The sequence below is a fragment of the Cyanistes caeruleus genome, chromosome 7, assembly GCF_971803275.1.
Source record: "Cyanistes caeruleus chromosome 7, bCyaCae1.hap1.1, whole genome shotgun sequence".
NCBI classification, from domain to species: domain Eukaryota; kingdom Metazoa; phylum Chordata; class Aves; order Passeriformes; family Paridae; genus Cyanistes; species Cyanistes caeruleus.
The window spans coordinates 32,379,569-32,399,720 of NC_141707.1; the positions used below are offsets into that span (position 1 = coordinate 32,379,569).

General features: G+C 41.1%; 2 protein-coding genes and 1 long non-coding RNA gene across 11 annotated transcripts in view; 1 reads left to right on the forward strand and 2 right to left on the reverse strand.

Annotated features, from left to right (window-relative positions):
* The window catches only part of LMLN (leishmanolysin like peptidase), a 34,211-nt gene extending 33,727 nt beyond the window's left edge, over positions 1 to 484 (reverse strand). For 7 of the 8 annotated variants that reach the window (XR_015288864.1, XR_015288868.1, XR_015288865.1 and 4 more), the window contains exon 1: positions 168 to 405. Coding sequence is in view for 1 of the 8 variants with exons in the window: in XM_023930475.2 (XP_023786243.2) it covers positions 168 to 323 (156 nt within the window). In the remaining 7 variants the exon portion in view is untranslated. Of the gene's footprint in view, positions 1 to 167 lie in introns of all 8 variants that reach the window. The other variant, XM_023930475.2, reaches the window with a different exon arrangement.
* Positions 444 to 17,255, forward strand: LOC147652282 (uncharacterized). Its single transcript, XR_015288869.1, has 4 exons — positions 444 to 879; positions 3,301 to 3,487; positions 7,525 to 7,616; positions 13,324 to 17,255. It is a non-coding gene; the product is annotated as an uncharacterized LOC147652282 (long non-coding RNA).
* Positions 1,019 to 19,692, reverse strand: LOC147652283 (protein mono-ADP-ribosyltransferase PARP14-like). Of its 2 annotated transcripts, none has more exons than XM_086896338.1 (17): positions 19,177 to 19,692; positions 17,672 to 17,811; positions 17,546 to 17,579; positions 16,238 to 16,474; positions 15,457 to 15,693; positions 12,158 to 14,403; positions 11,455 to 11,685; positions 11,007 to 11,228; positions 10,501 to 10,564; positions 9,395 to 9,544; positions 8,680 to 8,742; positions 6,886 to 7,053; positions 6,542 to 6,763; positions 5,847 to 6,455; positions 5,209 to 5,354; positions 3,722 to 3,896; positions 1,019 to 2,079 (listed from the first exon to the last, which is right to left on the reverse strand). In XM_086896338.1, the coding sequence occupies exons 1-17, from the start codon at positions 19,373 to 19,375 to the stop codon at positions 1,790 to 1,792; spliced, it is 5,433 nt and encodes a 1,810-aa protein (XP_086752464.1). In that variant the 5' UTR covers positions 19,376 to 19,692; the 3' UTR covers positions 1,019 to 1,789. The 2 variants fall into 2 exon arrangements, with proteins under 2 accessions (XP_086752464.1, XP_086752465.1); XM_086896339.1 differs by lacking the exon at positions 19,177 to 19,692 and adding an exon at positions 18,103 to 18,525.
* Between the last annotated feature and the right edge of the window lie 460 nt (positions 19,693 to 20,152).

The following is a 20,152-nucleotide window of genomic DNA, read 5'->3' on the forward strand; positions in this document are numbered from 1 at the left end:
CCGCCCGCCGTCGTTAGCGCCCACAGCCGGGGCGGCGGGGCCAGACCCGGCACAGCTCGGCCCGGGAAAGCCGTGAAGGGACGGACCCAACAGCGGGAACGGCCAGCAAGGGAGCCTCTGCCCCCCAGCAGCCGTCGCAGCCACCTGAAGACCCCCAGCCACCCCACCTGGTCGCCGCTGGGTACGCGGTGGTTACAGGAGGAGGAGGAGGAGGCGCAGGGAGGCAGCGGCAGGAGCAGCAGGAGCCCGGCGGCCAAGACGGCGAGCGGCGGGCGGCAGCAGCGGGTGGGCCGGGTGCACCCGCCGCCCGGCTCGGCGGCCATCTTGGAGTGCCCTTCCGCCGCGTCGCCATGGAGGCAGCGCCGGTAACGTCCTCCGCCAATGGGCGGGCGGGGAGGGCAGGGCGGAAGTGCGCGGGCGCTCTTGATTGGAGGCGGGGCCGCGAGGGGCGGTGACAGGAGCTGAGGGGCGGTGACAGGAGCTGAGGGGCGGTGACAGGAGCTGAGGGGCGATGGCAGCAGCTGAGGGGCGATGGCGGGGGGCGCGGAGTGACAGGATCGGCGAGGCCCAGCGCTGACCCAGCACTGCCAGGGCTGAGCTCAGCACTAAACCACGTCCCCAAGCCATCTACACGGTTTTCGAATGCTTCCACCGCCTCCCTGGACAGTTCGTCCCAATGCTCGACCACCCTTTCTGTGAAGGAATTTTTCCTAATGTTCAGCCTAAACCCTTGAGACCGTTTCTTCTTATCCTATCACTTGTAATCTGGGAGAGGAACCCACCCCCACCTGGCTACAACCTCCTAGGCACCTGCTGTGAAAAGCAGAAATGTTTTATATTGCAGTCTTCAGATACTGTAAACCCTTTTCCTCTTTGCAGGTAATGAGAACATCATGATGAAGTTTTAAGACATTGTGGCAGCTATTTGCACCACAGGTCTTTTTTCAACTAAGGCAGAATAATTTTACCTGGAATTTGTATGCACAAGTCATGTCACTCAGACAATACAAGAAAACTGTTTTGTCTTCAAAATCTTTATTGCATCACTGTAACATAATCAAATGTGAAGCAACACTTCTAATTGATTGTTGCAGCTCAGCAATACAATGTAGCTGTTTGAAACTATTTTATTAAACCAGTCAATATAGCCAATATAGCCTTTGATTGGCAGTTTTAAGATTATGATGTGATTAAAAGAACCACTGGCAAAGTTGTAAAAATGCCATTGTTTAATTTTTTTACAGAACTTTAAAAATTTTCAAATGGCTTAAGCATGTGAACTGATTTATGTCTCTGTAACTGATTCTACAAATTGGCGATTCTACAGAAAGGTTAATGCTTTAGTATTGAAAAGAAAAAAAAAATTAAAAGTCCCTCTTTATGATCTTGAAACTTTAAATAAATCCTCACAAGAAGGTGCTTTATGGTGACTACTGGAAACAGGAACATGATGAGGTGCTCTGACCTACCCCACACCTCTTACTGCTGGCCACAGGTAAGGCAGAGCTGCTTCATCTCCTACCACTCCCCTCTGCCTTGCCTAGGAAGTCAGAGCTGTTTTCACAGCTCTTGCCTACATCTCTGCATAACTGAACTTGAAATTTGAGTACTGAAATAGCATGCTCCAAAATATTTGCTTATGTTAGTCCTTCTGTTGATAATCTGAAGACACATTTCAACACATGGACAGATTAATAAAGAAGAAACCTAGATGTAAAAAGAATAAAAAATTGCCCTTAAATTCTTTCATGTAAAAGGCACTAAAATTTTCTAGACGATTAAGGTCATTCTAATGTTTGAAAGTAATAAGGTACTGTGGATATGCCTGAATGTCATTAAATATGACAAACACTGTTGGATTAGCCTCATCATTAACCACACTGTCGTACAGGTCAGTAGGATCTGTTTGGCTCTTTTCTGGTGGAGTCTGTAGTCCCTCTTTCCCAGCACAGTACTGCCCAGTTAGGACCCGAGCCAAGTACATGTACTTTTTGCCATTCATATCTGGAATGGAATAAATATTCCGAGCAGAGTAACATGCTTCAACAGCAAAGTAGGTTCCTTTTCCAAAGGCTGCAGCTGTTAGGAAACACAACATTTTCAAATAAAATTAGTGTTCTTATTCTCCTAAGAATATCGAAAACTCCTTTCCTAACTCTGCAGGAGCTGTGGTTAGAGTTCAAACACAAAATTCTAGTCCTAATCCTTTGTATCAGAATCAAATATGAACCCACATAGATACCAGGTATCAACACCCAGGTTTTGACTTCCCTTTCCTATGGAGAAAATGTCTCCTCTGTTTAGCATGGTTTAGCCTGGAATCCACCAAACTTAAATTCTTCGGAGACTTTTGGAATTAAAATGACTATATAATTATAATTATAGTTTTCTAATCACACTTCCCAGCAAGTTAGAGGAATCACATGTCTTTGTTCAAGACAAATTTCTTTTTTCTGGCATTGGTAAAAAGCTGGTTAAGCCAGACAGGTCCTTTCTATCCAGCTGCCCTGATTTTTGGATACTTTTGCTTGGGTACCCAGCCTGACAGAAGGCAAGTGTGCCTCCCCAGTCATTAATCACAGCTGAGGTGAAAAGGTGGATGTCAATACCCACAAGCAGAAAGATGACATGAATATCTGCGGCTCTTGCTTCCTGAGTAAATCCAACCTCATGACACTACCAAAGAGCAGGAAAGCTAAACTACATCTCCTCTGGTCATATTTCAAAAAGAAGTGGTGGCTGCCACTCCTACCTGTGCACAACCTGATACATTTTGTGTATGCTGGGCTTCATTTATTCAATAAAATCTCAGAGTAAGTACCTCCAAAGGATCCAGACAGAGAAATGTCTATTTTTGGATCCAGACCACACTGAAGTGTCAACTAGATCTGAGTTAAGCTGCCCAGCTGTCTCAAGATCAAACTAGCCCTAGGCATGTCCAGTTCTGTCTTAAGGAAGAAAACATTAAGAACAAAAGTAAGGGACTTTTTAAGTGAGGTTACATGACCGCTAAAATCAGCTAGCACCTCAATTCAGTCCATGCTCCACTTTCTTCATCTTTGAATGCTGCCAAATAATACACATAACACAACTATACTAGTGGAAGTGGACAAAACAAGCTTTGAACTAATGCAGGATATCTTTATGCTAAATATTTAAGTTGTTTCTAACAAATATTATAAACTATTATAACTATTATTATAAAGGCTAAGAATTAACTACTGGATCTCATAGATTTTGTGAGCATAAAGTTGGTACAGATGTGGGATCTTATGCTGTCCTAATCTCTCGACGTAACAGGAGGAGTATCTGCACTTCTACTTTGCTACCTGTCTTTGTGTAAGAGGAGAGGAGATACCATCAGCTAGGAGCTGCTACCTTAGTTGAGGAAGTTGAACAGTGTTCCTTGTTCCTCGTTCCTTTCTCTTGGTAAAACCATGACGATGATACAAAACAATTCCTAAAAGCTGCCAGGCTTCATTTCAGAGTAAGTGAACTCTTTTTGATACCCTTTACATGGTGGCATCCAGCAACAAGTGATTAACTGAACAGGACAATTGAGGAATTGTCCAATGTCCATGTAGATTAATATCAGGAGTTGTTTATTATTGTTTTCTCTAATTTAATTCAGCTTTCATGTTGTGCTGACAGCACGATAACATTGACATCCTGTAGTACTCATACATGCCTAGGAAATTAACTGATTTGGATAATGACTCACCATTCTTTCCAGCATACCCACGATTAAATCCATAGTAGTTAATCAACCTCAGTGAGGATGAAGCTGTCCCATGAAATAGCAACTTCTCATTATTTTGATTTTTGTTCTTTTCACAGATGAATTTTTTTTTTAGTTGGTATGTCTGCCAGAGGATGCGATTTTGTATTCTTTCAATCTGTAAAAGTACAAAATTAACTATATTTATACTAGAGATAAATAGGGTAGGGAAGAATATTTATCATGGCAAGAAAGCGTTAAAATGAAATCAAACTGAAAGAATTATAGTAATTTTCACTATGTCCTGTTAGCATGAGGTTTGGGTAAAGGAACTGAATATGTAGGCCTCCTGCAGCTCACAAGAGAGTTTCAAGATCAGTAATTTTGGGTGTACATTTGTCTTGCCTAGTATACTAGGTTCCCAGCAGTCATGGTAGCTGTGCATTGTCATTTCTAGAAACAGGCTGCTGTACCACTGCTAAAGGCAATGACCTAAGATGCATCCTATACTTCCTGATCATCTTTACTGATGATTTTCTCACTAAAGGACAGACTGTAGCAACAGCATTAGGTTCAGTTTAAGTTTCTCTTCTAGATCTAAGCTTGCAAGTCAAAATTGCTTCCTCTAACATGTAGCTTAGCAACCCATAAGAAACTACTATATAAAAATCACTTGGTGGGAGGATGGATGTTGCTCGCTCCCCATACCAACAATGTGGATATAGCTTAAGGGGAAGCAGTGTCTCTGCATCGAAGTATAATCTCAAAGGCATTTCTGTAACAGGTTTCCATTTTTTAACAGAAAAAGACTAATGTCATAACTTGTTTTTTCTGTGGCACACTAATATTTTGTTCTCTTTGTGTGTTTTTGTGTTTGAAGCTCATGATAGAAGAAAAATTTTTAAACACATTATTCTCACTCCTAATTTGATTGTATTTTCTATTGTTTATCTCTTGATTCAGAACAATTCCATCATCTCCCTGGCAATTAAATCTCTGTGCACTTGTTGAAGACTTCTAAATAAGCAGGATCAAATATTGACACTGGTTAAAACTAACAGCCAAGCCTGAAAGGCTCTGGAATGACAGGGGAGAAGCTGTAAATTCGTCCAAGGCTTTGTGTCAGTCTGCAATGACCTTGTATTTTTTCTTTGTATTCTGAATGCATTTGCTCATGCCTCCATTTCAGTATAGAATTTCCAAATTGGAAATACCATATTAACTAGTGAGTACCACATTAGCTGACCAAAGAGTCAGCCTGAAGACTGACAGTCACTGGTTTTGCACTATTAGATGTCAGAAATGACTGAACAGCTCTTAGGAAATTTGCTTTGATTTATATTCACTCTGTACAGTGCTGGGGACACTGGCATTTAAAAGGTGTATTGGGTTGCAGAGACCTTATAAGCAAATATTTAGGAAGTATATTAATATTTCTTGCCCAAGCATTGACATTTCCCCCCTCCCCACCCCATATGACCCCATATCACCTTCTCTATGTTATAGTTGGAACATGTTGCCTGAAACATCTTCTCCACAGTTTTATATTCAGGATGCGATGGCTTGAGCTTCACCACTTTGACCTGTTCATTTTGCATGTCTGTCCACTCCTTAGGGAGCTCTATTGACTGCAGATCTGCAAAACACAGGTTGCATTATTATGACAACTAGCTCCAGCTCCATAGGCACATCTTACAAACCTGCATAGCGAGGACCAAGAGGACAGCATCTTCAGTAATACTTCATTCAACAAGTACTCTTGCTCTTCCAAACATCACTGGCTCTGTTATACACTACAAAGGCTTTACATTTTGCCTAATTATCCCCATACCAATATCTAACTGAAACAAGTTTAAAACCCCAGAAGAATTTTATGTATTCTTCATACACCACTTCCTTTGTCAGACTTAAGCATGAAATCTATGCTCACCAGTCACATATATGCAGATAATATTTGCACTTGAAACTGGTGTTCTGATTTCACTCATACTTCCCACTGACTATGAAACTCAAAACTGCTGGCCAAGGGGAAAAAAAAAAAAAAGGAGTACCTTCTTTCTTTGGAACACCTGAGCTGCATTTATCCAAATCATCATTCAGTAATAACTATCCACTTTTTTTTATTTACCTTCATCCTTTGTCACACGTTGAAGATTTATAGTTTTTCCTTGGTCATCAGTAGCCTTCAGAGTATTCAGATCCACCTTGTAGTTCTTATTTTTAATTTTGACATCCAGGTATAATTTTTTAGCCATTTTGGCATTTTCCAGCTGCATATTTGTCAGTTTATCAAAAGTAACAAAGCCACCATTGCTTCCTGGATACCTCCATTCTACCAGGTTGGAAAGAAGTTCTGCCTTGGACTGCTCTTCTTCAGTAGACTTAATTTGTTGGATCATGTCTTGAACTTCTAGAGAAACGGAATAGACATCCCTGCTAATACCAGAAATTTTAATTTGAGGGGGAGAAAGCTCATTTAAAAACTGAATTTCGACTTTTTTTCTTAGGTGGAGATCTTTCAAAATGGCAATTTGTGTCTCATCAAAACTTTCAATTGCCTCATCTGAAATAATATTTTCAAATTGTTCCTTTGAAATTAAATCCTTTATCCAGGACTCAGCTGCATCCACCTTTTCTCGGCTTTCTCCACAAATTTGAAATGTGACTAAATTAACTTTCTTCTCCAAAATCATGGACTTTTTCTTCTCAGAAGATTGCTTTCTGTTCCAAAAAAAGGCTGTGGATAAATATGTCAATTATTAGTTGCAAATAAAAGAACTTAAGTTTTATATTCCCATGCACACAGAAAACACACCAACTTACATTTAAACATAGATAGCCATGATTCCGTTGGTGGTTCTGATCTTGTGGATGAACCTGAATCTTCTCTTTTCTTCATGCTTTCATAAAAGGCTGGGAGCATATTTGTCTGGAAGATCACAATCTTAACTGTCTGTAAATGCTGTACTGATGGCTGTCTTGCAAATTCCACTATAGCATCCAACATTTCATCAGCTACCTTGGATGAATTCTGTCCTGCTTGACCTAAACAAAAATAAAAGGCACATATTAGGAACAGTTTTTGTGCAAGTCTACTGTTCCCATACTAAGTTTGCCTGTTTCTGAACTACCCCCATCACACATTGCTTTCCCAAGAAAACACACACCTGTTCCAATAGCTGGGAAGGCAACAGATTTGTACATCCTTTGTTCACACTCACGAAGCACTTGGGAGACCTGACTCTTCACCTGGTTATTGGTAATCAAATGGATGATTTTACTGCACAATAGGTTCCCACCCTGTGTAGTAATAAAGCCATTTTGATACTGCCCAGCTGGAAGAGAGAAGACAAAGATATTTACAAAATAGCAATCTCTTTTGGTAATATTGATTGTTATACTGGTGCTACAAGAAAAGTGGAAAAAGTGGAAAGAAATCCACTGTGAGATATTTTATTGTGGGTTTACTTGATTCTGGTTTTCTTTGTAAATACCCTGCGGAGTTTCTTGGAGAAACTAATTCAAGTGCATGTGTGTTTTCTAATTTCCTAACATCTCTGCTACAAAGTATTTTCCTATTAAGTACCATATAAGAATTTCTGATGACTTTGAATACATCTCACTTCTATTTAAAAGTATGCCAAATTAATTTATATATGAAAACCTTTCTTATTCCACTTATTCCTTAAAAGCCCAAATTCTTACTCTGCAGAAAAGCTGAGTGGATAAAATAATATCATTAAGATTATGAGCAACTGATCTAAGAACAGTATGGATTTTTTAAAAATATGGTTGTGTTTTCTCAGAGCACTCATGTTTGCATACAAAATGGAGTCATACTGTGAGGATGAATGGACTAATGAGCACAGAGCTCCAGACCACCTCACAGATCATGAAGGTAATGACTGTAAGATGTTCTGCAAGTACTGAAATCAGGCTGATAAATTTACTTTGAGAAGAAGGCTTGTCTGCCAGAGGTGGTTTTCTCATGAGTCTCAGGGTTTTCTGAAGAACATTTTGTACATTAAGTTAAAATGTAATTTGGAACATTGTAATGGGGTTTTAAGTTCCTGCCAACATGATCATTCCTTTGCTTTGTGTATTCCAACAAAAAAGTAAAACTGCACTAAGAGTTTTGTTTTAAGTTGAAGGTAAGGACTGTTTCATAGTAGAATGTTGATAAGGCCCTGCTCTGTGGTGGAGCTTCCTTGGAAAACAAGCAGGGTGTAGCTCTGCAGGGGAATCAGACACGAGTGTATTTACCAAACAAGTTGGAGCTAAGCATTTTATCATGTCCCCTACAGAGTAGTTTAGAAATCAGAAAGACATGAAAATAGCTCTTTGAAACGAAAGAAAAAGAAAAGTAAAATCAGTGTAATAGTTCTAAGAACAGAGACATTTGCCTGCTTTGAAGTTAATGATATATGTGTGTTTGTACAAATATTTCTACAGAGCCACAGGCTGGGAGAAAAATTCAGGAAACTCCATCTTGGAAGTCAGTTTCCAGACACAGAGCAGGCACATTTTGGTTATGCATCTAAAGTGTCCCTTTCTGTGCTTGTAGAGACCAACCACAGTGAGCTGGAATTTCACTGCTCTACTGCAATAGAATGCAATCTATTGAGAAACTTATGATCAGGATTATCCTGATTTCAGTAGGGATAGAGTTAATTTTCCTCCTAGTAGCCAGTATAGGGCTGTGTTTTGGAACCAGTATGAGAATAAAGTGTGTAACACACTGAGGTTTTAGCTGTTGCTAAACAACTATGAAAAGGAAAATTCTCAAGGTATATGTCAAAACAGGAAGGGGACTTTTTAAAGTTCTTAAAAGTGAAAGCTGTGTTATTCACCTAAAATAATTATGGCATCAGAGTAGAGAATTATAAAGCAACTTTAAGTTTTCAGAGAGAATGATAACAACAGAAAAAGAATTATCAAAAAACCAGTATGCTCTAACATACCATATTGAGCACATTCGTTTGCTACCTGGGAACCAGCAGCATCCATAATTGCTTTGCAGACTCCTTAAATCACAGGAAAAAAGCGCACACAGTCATTAAGCCTCCTTAACTATCTCTACTCAAACCTCTACCCAACATCTGTACTCTACACATGACCTCAATTGCTGTATGGCAAGATAGCACAAAGTTCAAAACCTTGCCAGTTTCCCTACATACTGTCCATGACACACTGCGCCGGCTGCAGAGAGAACATTTCCTTCACTGCTGATTACAAGTCATTAAGAACAACTCCTATTTCATTGTTTCACTCGACAAACCCATATGTCCCTCACCAAACTCTCCAATGGCTTTGAACTACAACATTTGGTATCTTTCATGCTTAGAATTCACTATGTTAAAATCCTCTGCTTCTTACAGGGCTTTGTCTTGCAGTGAAACATTTTAGGATAAGAGCATTTTTTCAGAATTATACTTTATCTAAAAATTCCATTTAAACATTTTAGTTTTAAGCAAGAAAAAAATGGCCTTTTGTTTGGAAAGTAAATGAAATATTCAGGATGTGTAAGAAAAATGTTTAAGATCAATTTCCTGACTAATCACAACTCTGTATCTCTCATCTGAAAAATGCTTCATAAAAGTTTCCCTTGTGGACAATTCTTTCCTGTACTCCCTAGACTAGATTTATTACTAAAGAACCACATATTCAATATAATACCTGTTTTGGCATCAAATGATGAATTTGATATGTTTACAATAACCTCTGTGTCTTCCTTAGTAATATCTCCACTAATTACTTGGAGTGTGATGGAACCAATCTTCATTTCATGAACTCTCAACAGTTCATCAGAAACAGGCCTCATGAAACCTGCAAGGGAAAGAAAAATATATTAACTCACTTCTCCTTTAGTTTGGAGTATTATTCTCTTCCACTGATTGAAACTTCCACTTATCCTTTTAAGGACTATGCTCTAGATCAGTTTGATGTTTATTCCATCTCTGAAAGCTGGGAGGCACACTATTCTTTCTGTTTAAACACTGTGAAAGTGAAACCATTTCTATTCCTGTAAATTTACGCAATATGAATTCAGAAAATGGCTTCAGGGTTAATCTGATATGACCAGCTCTGTAACAGTTTCCTGAATTAATTCTTACAAGAAACGAAGCATCCAGCTTAAGAGCTGCCAGTAATGGAGATCATATCACATCCCTTTTGTAAGTTATTTCATATTTACCTTAATGGATAAAAAACTGTTCCTTTCTTCTAGTCTAAACTTATCTAACTCATATTTTATCTGCCCACTCTTAACTTCATCTCTCTGATACTCAGCAACTGAGGAGGAAGAGCTTTATATCCTTATGAATAAGCCTCTGCCCTTGATGCAGTACACTCATGTTTTGGCTATTGTGTCCCACTGTTGTCAAATAATAAATGGAAAGGAAATTATTCCTATATATATATATATATATATATATATATATATATATATATATATGAGATTAAAGCTACAAGAAATACATGTTATTTATTTATGGCTCGTTTGGCCAAGTGATTGGAAATTCTTATATCCTTTGAGCAGGACAAACTACTATGTCTCCTGACAGAACACCCTCTTTGTTTTGGTAAGACTGGACACACTGAAAGTTCAGCATGGCCTCAACAAAATAAATTCTTCCCTAAGAATTTTACAATGACATTTACGAATGCAAGTCCATTAGGAGGAAAAAAAATGCCCCATGCCCTGATGATATTTCTTCTGTTTCCTGATACACATAAAACCACTTAAGAGTATTTACATTCTGTCCCACCCCTACACAACTTACTTGGCTGTGCTGCTGCAGCACTGCAACTTCCACCTGCCCTAAGTTCTAGCTCAGTGGTAAAAGCCTAAGAAGAGAAAAAAAGTAGGCAAGATAGTATTTCACAGTATATACACTGAATGTTTTTGTAAACAACATTAACAATCAAGCTCTCACTGAGGCACCTCACACATTTTATAGTCTTATTTAAGTGTTATTAACAGCAGAAGACCCAGTGTGGACAGTGTGACGAGAGATAGCTCAGGATTGCTAGAACTCCTCTGTCAGAAAATGAGGGAGCATCTACAGGCATTTACAGAGCCAACAGCAAGGCATATTTTGTCTGCAGCTTCTGCTTGTTGAGAGTTTGTATTTCAGAGACACTGGAAAGACATCCCAATGTCACTGGTCGACAGCAGTAAGGAAGTGCTAAATTATCACCCCTTAGAAAGCAGTATAAGTAAAACAGATTATTAATGTGTAACTAGAGCAGTATGTTACAAATACAGCTTTGTCCTGATAAGAATTACCTGAATGTTATCAGTATCTTGTGGATTCAAGAAAAAATGAACTTCCTGGAGATTCTTCCGAGTGTGACTACTACTGAACCTGAATACCACATCAAACATTAACTTAGAAACAATGATTTTAGGAAATCCAAATCCTCCAGTCCCAATAGCTGGGAAAGCGATCGATTTCAGTCCAAGTTCTTCAGTTTTCTTCAAGCACAAATCAATTACATCTTCTAGAACCTGTAAAACACAGCAAAGGTACTTTTTTTTTCCTGAAGACATCGTTTTTTATTAGTTCCAAAGAAAATGGTATGACAAGCAGCTCCGAGTACATCAAGACATCCTTAAGGTCACTCCAACAGAAGAAAATGGAGTCAAGTAATCTAAATTAACTATGTTTAAACCTGAAATTTCAGGACAGATCCCAAATAAATATGTAGCTGGGTGGTTAATAATTAAAATATACCTTCTCTGTCTGTCCTCCATTCCACTTGGGTAGTATGACATGAAAGATGGACTTGCAGGCCATAGCACATCCACTGGTGCAGAGCACACTCCCAGCACCAGCAACCTGATTTTGTTTTTCCGTGTCAAACTCATCTTGAAGAGCTGGTCCAGCCTTTTCCAGCAGGGCTTTGCAAAGAGGCCCCACACCAAACTGCAGATCTGTGCCAACACTGTTGACCAGAACATCCGTCTGCAATAAGATTGCAATGAAAATAGCTACAACCAGAATTCAAGCAAAAATATGCACTGAGATTAAAACACACCGCAAAAACTCCAAGATGCCAGTGGATACCCAAACCAGCAGCACAAACAGGTACCTATTTCCCCTAATATCCAACCAAGATAGCTACTTTTGCAAAATACTTTAGTATTTCCACTTTAGGAAAAAAAATTCAAACTCTTTTACAAGTTGCTCTCAGATCTGGAAAGCTAACAAGATCTAGCTGGGAATTAAAACATCCAGAAATTCACAGCTGCCCTCTAGAAATGGCTGCCATGACAGATCTCAACCTACACTCAAGTTTTGCAAGCTTGCATCCTTGTTTAGCTAGCACACAGTTGTTCTTTCCTTATGTAGCAAGTGCTTGTGAAACCTACTGTCCTTCCTTTTTCATTCAAACTTACCATCAAGTTCGAAAGGAGTCAGAAAAGTAAAGACTTACCATGGCTTCCTGAATATTTTTCTTCTCCACTCGGATGCAAAGCCCTTCATTTGTTGTAACCATCTTCAGATCCCCTTTTCTATTCTCCTTCTGGCTTTTTTTTAGCATCGGCTGTTTTGTGGAGAATGTATTAGCTGAAAATACTTTTTTTACTGTCTCACTCAGAGTGTGAACTGTTTCTTCTGAATTACAAACAAGATGGATCTCCTTCAAGTTGCTGTCCTCCATGAATTCTTCCAAGGTCTCCTTGATGGAGGACACAATAAAAATTGCATACATCTGTGGTGGAAAGCCATAAATCCCTCCACTTATAACAGGCAGAGCAATGGAACAATGATTGTATATTTCAGCTAGTTGTAGGCATTTTTTCACTGTCTTTTTTAACAACAACATGCACCTTTGTGATTCCTTCACATCCCACCTGGGCCCAACAGCGTGAATGACGTTCTTGCAGGGCAGTTTCCCGGCACGTGTGATCACTGCGCAGCCGGGATGCAAATTCTTGAGCTTCCTCATCAGCTCATCACACTCCTGCTGCAGTGCTGGGCCAGCTGCTCTTGACAGGGCTTCAGCAAGGCCACCAATGTGTTTTAGTTTTTCATTAGATGCATTCACTACAACATCAACAGGGTAGTCACACAAGTCACCTTTATACACTCCTACCACAATTCCTCCTGGCAGCTTTTTTTCATAGTAGACCTTTCTTTCCACTTTATCACCAGTTTTTCTGCCCTTCTGTTCTTCTTCTTCTTCTTCCTTCATCCTAATGAAACAGCTGAATTTCTGCTTTGCTTCTGAAGTACAAAAATCTTTCCTCTCAGTGAAGACCTCCTTTGCGCCTGGTTTATCAATTAGCACATTTTTTGAGTATAGGGAGGAGACCATTTTTTCCAACATGATGAATGCTTCTGGCACTTCTTCTCTTGGTCCCCTCAGGGAAATACATGGTGTCTTGGTGTCAAAACGTACTGTCACACCTTTCTTCTTCAATTCTCCACAAACACCAGACTTCACATTCTCTACAAACTGCACTATCACCACTGAATTAACTGGGATTACTTTTTCAATGGGTGTGTTTCTATCTATAAAATCATTAAGTCTCTGATAGACCTCTGTTACAGCCTTAGAAAAGCCAGCAATAATCATTTTATTTTCTTTTCCAACAGACTGCCAAGAGATGACAACTTCCTGGGAAGAACTATATGTGTTCAGAGAGGAGAAAAGAAGACTCTTCCACTCATCCTTTTTAAAGACTTCACCATCCCCCACACTGATGTACTTGTATTCTAAACCTGTTTTTATTTGCTTTTCCGCTTCTAGAAGATCTTTGGGAGCATCTCCATACAGCAACACAGTATCATCCTGAAGTTCATAAAAAGTATTAATATTTTCCTTAATGAACAACACATCTGACGTATGTTTATTATCTACAGACCGGAGATAGTGGAAAACATGGGGGTCAATGGTAACTGATGTACATGGCATACTCAATACCTTTTCCAATAAGTCAGCTTTGATTTTATACACTTCTGCAGGTAATCCACACAACTGAACAGTCTTTTTTTTGTCATCGTAAAAGACCTTCAGGCATGGATATTCCTTCTGTATATTCTCTTCTAACCCAGCATTGTGCAGCACAGCATACTTCCCTGGGATCACTGACACAGAAATTTCTATGCTCTGTTTTTCCCTTTCACTTTGCTTCATGCATTCCCTCACTTCTTTCTCTGCACTGTCCACTGCTGCTCTGCTGCCTGCAATCACCACCATCTCCTCAGAAATATCAGTTATGATCAGACCACCATCTTCTGACAGTCTTTTTTTCACATCTTCCCAACCTGATGAATTGACTTCACATTTTATAGATATGTAACGTGACATGATACGTGAGAACTCAGTGGAAGCATCTTGCTGCCATGTCTTGAGCAACTTAATCATTGGCTTTTTCTGCGTGCAGAGAGATGGGGATGGGCACAACATAACTTCTGGGTTTGCACAGTCTGCTTGGGGCCATATGAGCTCAGAATGGCAAACTGCCATTTCCTGGTTTATGTTTTGGGTCAGATCGGCATGCTTTTGTAAAAACTGCCATACATATGGGTCTAGTGGCACCTCAATGGGGTCTGGCATCTTGACAGCTGGTCTTTCTTCTCCATAGAGGGCTGTTCCCAGGGAGTGGTAATATGGATGCACAGAAATCCGCGTCTGTTCCAGTAAATGTCGCTTTTCCAAGACCGTGGTGAGATCTAAAAGTTAGTGCACATACATACAAACAAGCATTTATCATTAACTTCAAATCAGGCAAATGTCTCTATTCTTAGAGATTACACTGATTTTCCTTTTCTTTTTCTTTCCTTTCAAAAAGCTGTTTTTATGTCTTTCTGATTTCCAAACTACTCTGTAGGGGACAAGATAAAAGGCTTGGTTCCAACTTGTTTGGTAAATATGCTCATGTCTGCATTCCCATGCAGAGCTACACCCTGCTTGTTTCCCAAGGAAACTCCTCCACAGAGCAGGGCCTTACCCTCAAATATAATCCTCAAAAAACTCTTAATGTCAGTGCAGTTTTACTTTTTTTCTTGCCATTTTTGTTGGAGTGGACTAATCAAAGAAAGGCTAATGTTTGCAGGAACTTAAAACTCCATTACAATGATCCAAATTCCATTTTAACTTAAAGTACAAAATATTCTTCAGAAAATCCTGAGAGTCATAAGAAAACCACCTGGCAGATAAGCCTTTTTCTCTAAATTTACTAAGCCAGGAGTCTCCTAACAAGTATTTACCAGAAGTTGCACTGGCACAAAAACTGGACAGTGATTCGAGGAATGCAAGAAATAGTAACAAGTTTGTTCTTCCCTGATAATGAAGATATTGAAATGAGGATATTTGACCTTATTTAGTTTCTGAAAGTTAACTGTGCAATCTGAAGTCATTGACAGATTCTCCTCTGTCCCTCTACCTGTAAATACAGTTAATTTCCTATTCCATATAAAAACCTCTGCAAATGGAGAAAAAACACCAGTGAGAAAAATCCATGCACAAGGCAGGTTAATACATCTCAGTAACAAAATACATCTCTAGTAACAAAAAACAAAGCAAACAAACAAAAAAACCCAACAGATACTGAAGCCCTAGACATGCAGCAGTATTTCTCCATTTAGAGCACTTCTTAGGAACAGAACACCATACACTGACTTCAGCAACAGAAAGCCAGGCTTCTCCTAATGCCCATATTTGCAGTAATTTTCTTGCAGGCCATCTGCCTGTGAGTACCTTGGTCAGGCAAAGGACAGTGTTACCTTTGTGGTCACAGAAAGTAATGATGGCCGAGTTCTCCTCGGGGAAGAGCCGGACATCTGACACGGGTGCCCCTCCATTCCGTGAGCTCTCAAAGTACACCGTGAGGTAATCTATGGAAATGTTGTCTGGTAGGTTTTCAACCTTGATGGTCTGTGTTGGCTCAAGGAGCCTGGCAGTGATTTGGAATTCTCTGACTCTTTTGTGTTGTGAACATTTTTCGATAAATTCCTTAGTATCTGTAAACGGAAGAGCAGTATGAAATGCCTGTTTTCCTGTGTCATTATCAGCTTGGTTATTGCTTCAGGCAGAGAAATGAGCAGAGTTACTCCCTGTATTTGGAACAAAACTGTCTCTGGTGCCAAATAACTCTGCACTGTAATAAAAAAGGGGAAGAGTGCACAAGAATGCTACTCTCTGCTATTCACCCCCACTATGTCTCTGTTCCCATCTCATAAGTACACTGTCTTCTCTAAAGGAGATTTTACATAATCGCCACACTCAGTACACTTTTAATTCTTCTTCATCTAATCCACAATAAGACAGAAAGAGCAAAACATTATTATCCAATTTCAATTAAGATGCCACAATTTTCTTTTTTCAGTGTAACATTTGGATCACAGGCACTTTTGTGGGGCTGTATATAAGACATTTTTCTTGAGAGACTGCAATCCAGGTACTTTTTAAGAACAGTCTGGATCTGCAGTGGGAGAGGAGTCAAGATCTGAAAGCTATTACTAATGCTTATACATGGAAATTAATAATGGTGTCATCTTGTCTTACCAATGCTTTTTATAAAGGTAGCAACAGCAGCATTTATTTCAGGTATCAGTTCAACAGTAAAGTCAGCATCTACAGTCAGGCCACTGATGTTCTCCAACAGCATCTGTAAGCAGTTTGGACTGCATTTCTCTATGTTCTCAAATACCACCAAAGGTGAGTCTTCTCCAGAGCCAATCTCCTCCTGGAGTTCACTGTTTGAAGCAACACTCACTGCTTTCTTCAAGCCTTGTGTATCATCTGCAGCAGAAAGATAAACCACATAAAATGCTGGTCCACATTTCCTGGAATAAACAGATTCTTTTTACCCTTTCTCTCCTTTTCCTTCCCAAGAGATAAATACCAAACAAATACTGCAGGGTACCACTGAACTTTTTGAGAACTAAAACAGCCCAGGTGCAATATTCTGCAGGGCTGCAGGCAGCTTCTTTGGTGGCACAAAACCAGACCGGAGTAAACATGTCCAAGGTCACTGGTATGTCTCTGAGTCAGAAGCTAAACTGAACTAAAATCCATTGAGATAACAGGCCACAACTGTTCAGATGTTGGTAAGGGTTGGGAGAGACCTTGCAGCCTCTGCATCTGTTTCTTAGCCCACATGCAGGCAAAACAAGCCTGAACATAGCTCAGGACATCCACAGGCACCATAGGTGACAGTAGTTTTGTGTGATTTGATGTAAAGCCTCCTGATGACCCCTGTGCCCTGCCATCAGTGCAGCATGACAGTGCTGGAGGGCCCATGCACACAAAGGGCTCACAGGGATGCAACAACATTTTGCAAACAGAAAATATAACAGAGGTGCCCACTGAGTATCCCAGAAGTCCAGTGGCTGCCAGAGGCACGCACATCTCCAGCTTTGCAGACAGATGAGGGCAGAGGTGCAAGAGAATCTCCAGACTGGAATGAGCAACAGGCTGGCTCTGCCTGCTCACCGAGGTACAAAAACTACTGATACCAAACCCATAACATTTCCAGAAGACAGCTACCTTTGAAGGCCTACCACCATAAACAAGAAGAAAACTAAAGAAACAAGAAGCAATAGTTCTTCAGATGCTAGTTACTAATTTCTAAACTACTGGAGGAGTCATCTCCTCCACTCTGAACAATGAAGAAAATACCAAAAAGCCAAAACCGAAAGCCAGGCTGACCCAATTAAGCAATTGAGAGTAGGATCTGAAGATTTTCAAGTTCCTCTCTAGCATAACCAAAAAACAGATGACAACTTGGACAACATGAACCCCTGTGTGGAGAAAAGCCCCAACATTTTTGTTTTATGAAGAATCAGCACACAGTGTTGGATAACATTTTACCTTTTATTTGAAGGCTACTCATGGCATCCAAAGCCTAAAATAAAACGAAAGCCAAATGTCAGTGACAGATTAGACACTCTTAGCCACTATTTCAAAACTCTGATTAGGATTACAATTTTTATTCACCTTTGTGAGACCTGATTTTTCTTCACATGTCTCCTCTTTAGTAGCTAGTGCCGCTTCAGGCTCTGTGACAATCAACCTCAATTTTTCTTCTCCTCCCAAATGCAACTGATGAGACTGTTTCTCAAGAACTCGTTGCTTGACTAAATAAAACCATAAAAAAGCCCTGTGAAAATCTGAACGGAAACACAGCTTTACATTACATGGCACATGGCACTGTCGCGGTTTAGGAACGGTGTTCTGCAATTTGTTTCCCACCCAAACACGCCAGAGCTCGCCGCTCGCTTCCCTTCCCCCTCCATCCCCCTCCTCCCTCCGCGGCAGGATGGAGAAGAGAACTGAAGGCACAAAATTAAGGATCACAGGACGAGATGAGAACAATAGACTACAAACAGCAATGAAATAAGAAAAACGGGAGGGAACAACACCGATACCGATAACAGAGTGTACAAGACAGGTGAAGGCGCCGCCGCTCAGCCGAGCCCGCTGAGAAACTCCGGCCCTTTCCGAGCCCGCAGCCTGTGGCTACAGTGGGATGGAACAGCCCAGGGAGCTGCCTGGGTCCCTCCCGGCTCCTGGAAAAGTTAACCTCGCCTTGGCCGGAACAACGATGTACAGATACACTGTCCCGCAAAATGAGAGCTTTAAACTCCTAACACCGACGCAGTATGTGCAAGGCTTTCTTTCTTAAAAAACAAACAGGAAGAGCAGCAGAGAACAGCCAGAGATGCAAAACTTGGCTCTATCATGGGTTTCATGGTGGTACCCAGAGAGTCCCGGTACCGGCACCCCACGCCTTGAACATCCTCTTCCACAAAGCGCCGAAATGGCTTGGGGCTGTATGTCCTGAACTTACCGGAAGGGAGAGCCAGCACCTGGGAAGCATGTTAAGGCAAGAAAAGGAAAAATTGTATATAGGTATGGGTAGCGGTATCTGTGCGCTTCTGCACATACGTGCATGGGCACGTATACATTAAACTCAACTGCAGCTAAATCCTTTCCAGCTTGCTGCAAATTTATAAAAATATGTGCATGTTGCAGATATATATTTTTATATATATCTGTAACTAATCTAATTGTTAGATTAACATAAGATTTATTATTCCGAGTGCAGTTTAGAGAAAACTACTGTGCATCAAAATGAGTATGTATGTATACATTCCTCCTAGGATATATTTATTCGCTTACAGCCTTTATGCCAAACACAATCCAGAAACTAGTAGTAAGCACCAAATCTAAGCATATATATAAGTAAATGTCATATTCTGAGTTAGAAGGGACCCACAAATATCATCGAGTCCAACTTTTGGACCTGCACAGGACACCTGCAAGAATCACACCACGTTTACATACTGTCTATTCTATACTGCAACAACTAAGCACGTTTCTTTTAACTTGCAGAAAGTTTAGACTTGTAAGTTGCAACCCCAACACCTCCGCAGGGAGCCCACACACCAATCCATGTCCCGGGTCCCCTCGGCCCGGCCCGGCCCGGCCCGGCCGCTCACCCTCGGGGCAGGCGAAGCAGACGAGGATGTGTCCGGTCCCGGTGTCGGTCCCGACCCGCAGCTCGCACTCGCCGCCGCCCGAGCGCTTCTGGCTCTGGAAGTAGCAGAGCAGCTTCTTCCTGAGCGCGGGCGGCGGCTCGGCGGGGCCCCAGTCCCCTCGCACCAGCAGCGGGAAGGCGCACGGCCGCTGCCCCTCCATGGCTGTCCGACGGCTCCTCTCCCCGCCGCTATCGCTTTCGATTCCCGGCAGGGCGCGGCTTTTCCCGGCGGCGTGTGCCGGCTGTGGCTCGGCTGCCGCCTCTCGCGATAGCCCCGCCGCCCCAGGCACTGCTTCACACTTGCGCCCTTGCGCTCCTCTCTCCCCTGGAGCGCCCGAAGCACTCCCTCGCCTTATCAAATGCCCTGCTTGCCTCTCTGCCAGGGGCTGGCAGCCCTTCTTGCTGTTGTCCCAAGAGCAGTTCTGCCACCCGCAAGGAGCCAATCCACACACAGAGTCGAGGCGTTTGATCCATCTACAATTCTGTTGAGAGGGGGGGTTGGGTGGCAAATCCACAAAGCCAGCATGGCAACTACCAAAACTTTTCTCTCTTTGTAGATTTTAGCAAAAAATGGCATTAGTGTTCATTAGCTACAAGTTACTGAGTTCTCTTATTAATTAGTATTCTATATTCTGTTGGGTAATGATTGTCTTGGCTTCTCAAGACAATTAGATCACAGGCTCAGTGTTTCTCTTCTTTTGGGTCAGTGGGTTTCTTGACTCAGTGGACCATGAGTTGGTGATCACAATCTCCCCTTGCTGGAACTACCTTAACCCAGTAAGAGCTGACTCAGCATGCTTCCCGAGTTATCTTTATTAGTTTCTTTCTCATCTTGGGGCTTCTACCAATGTCCTTGTGGCCTGTAAATTCTGCATTCTTTGTCCCCGCTATCAGTGGTAAATCATTCTTCGCAAGATTTGTTAACTTCCTCCTAAGTC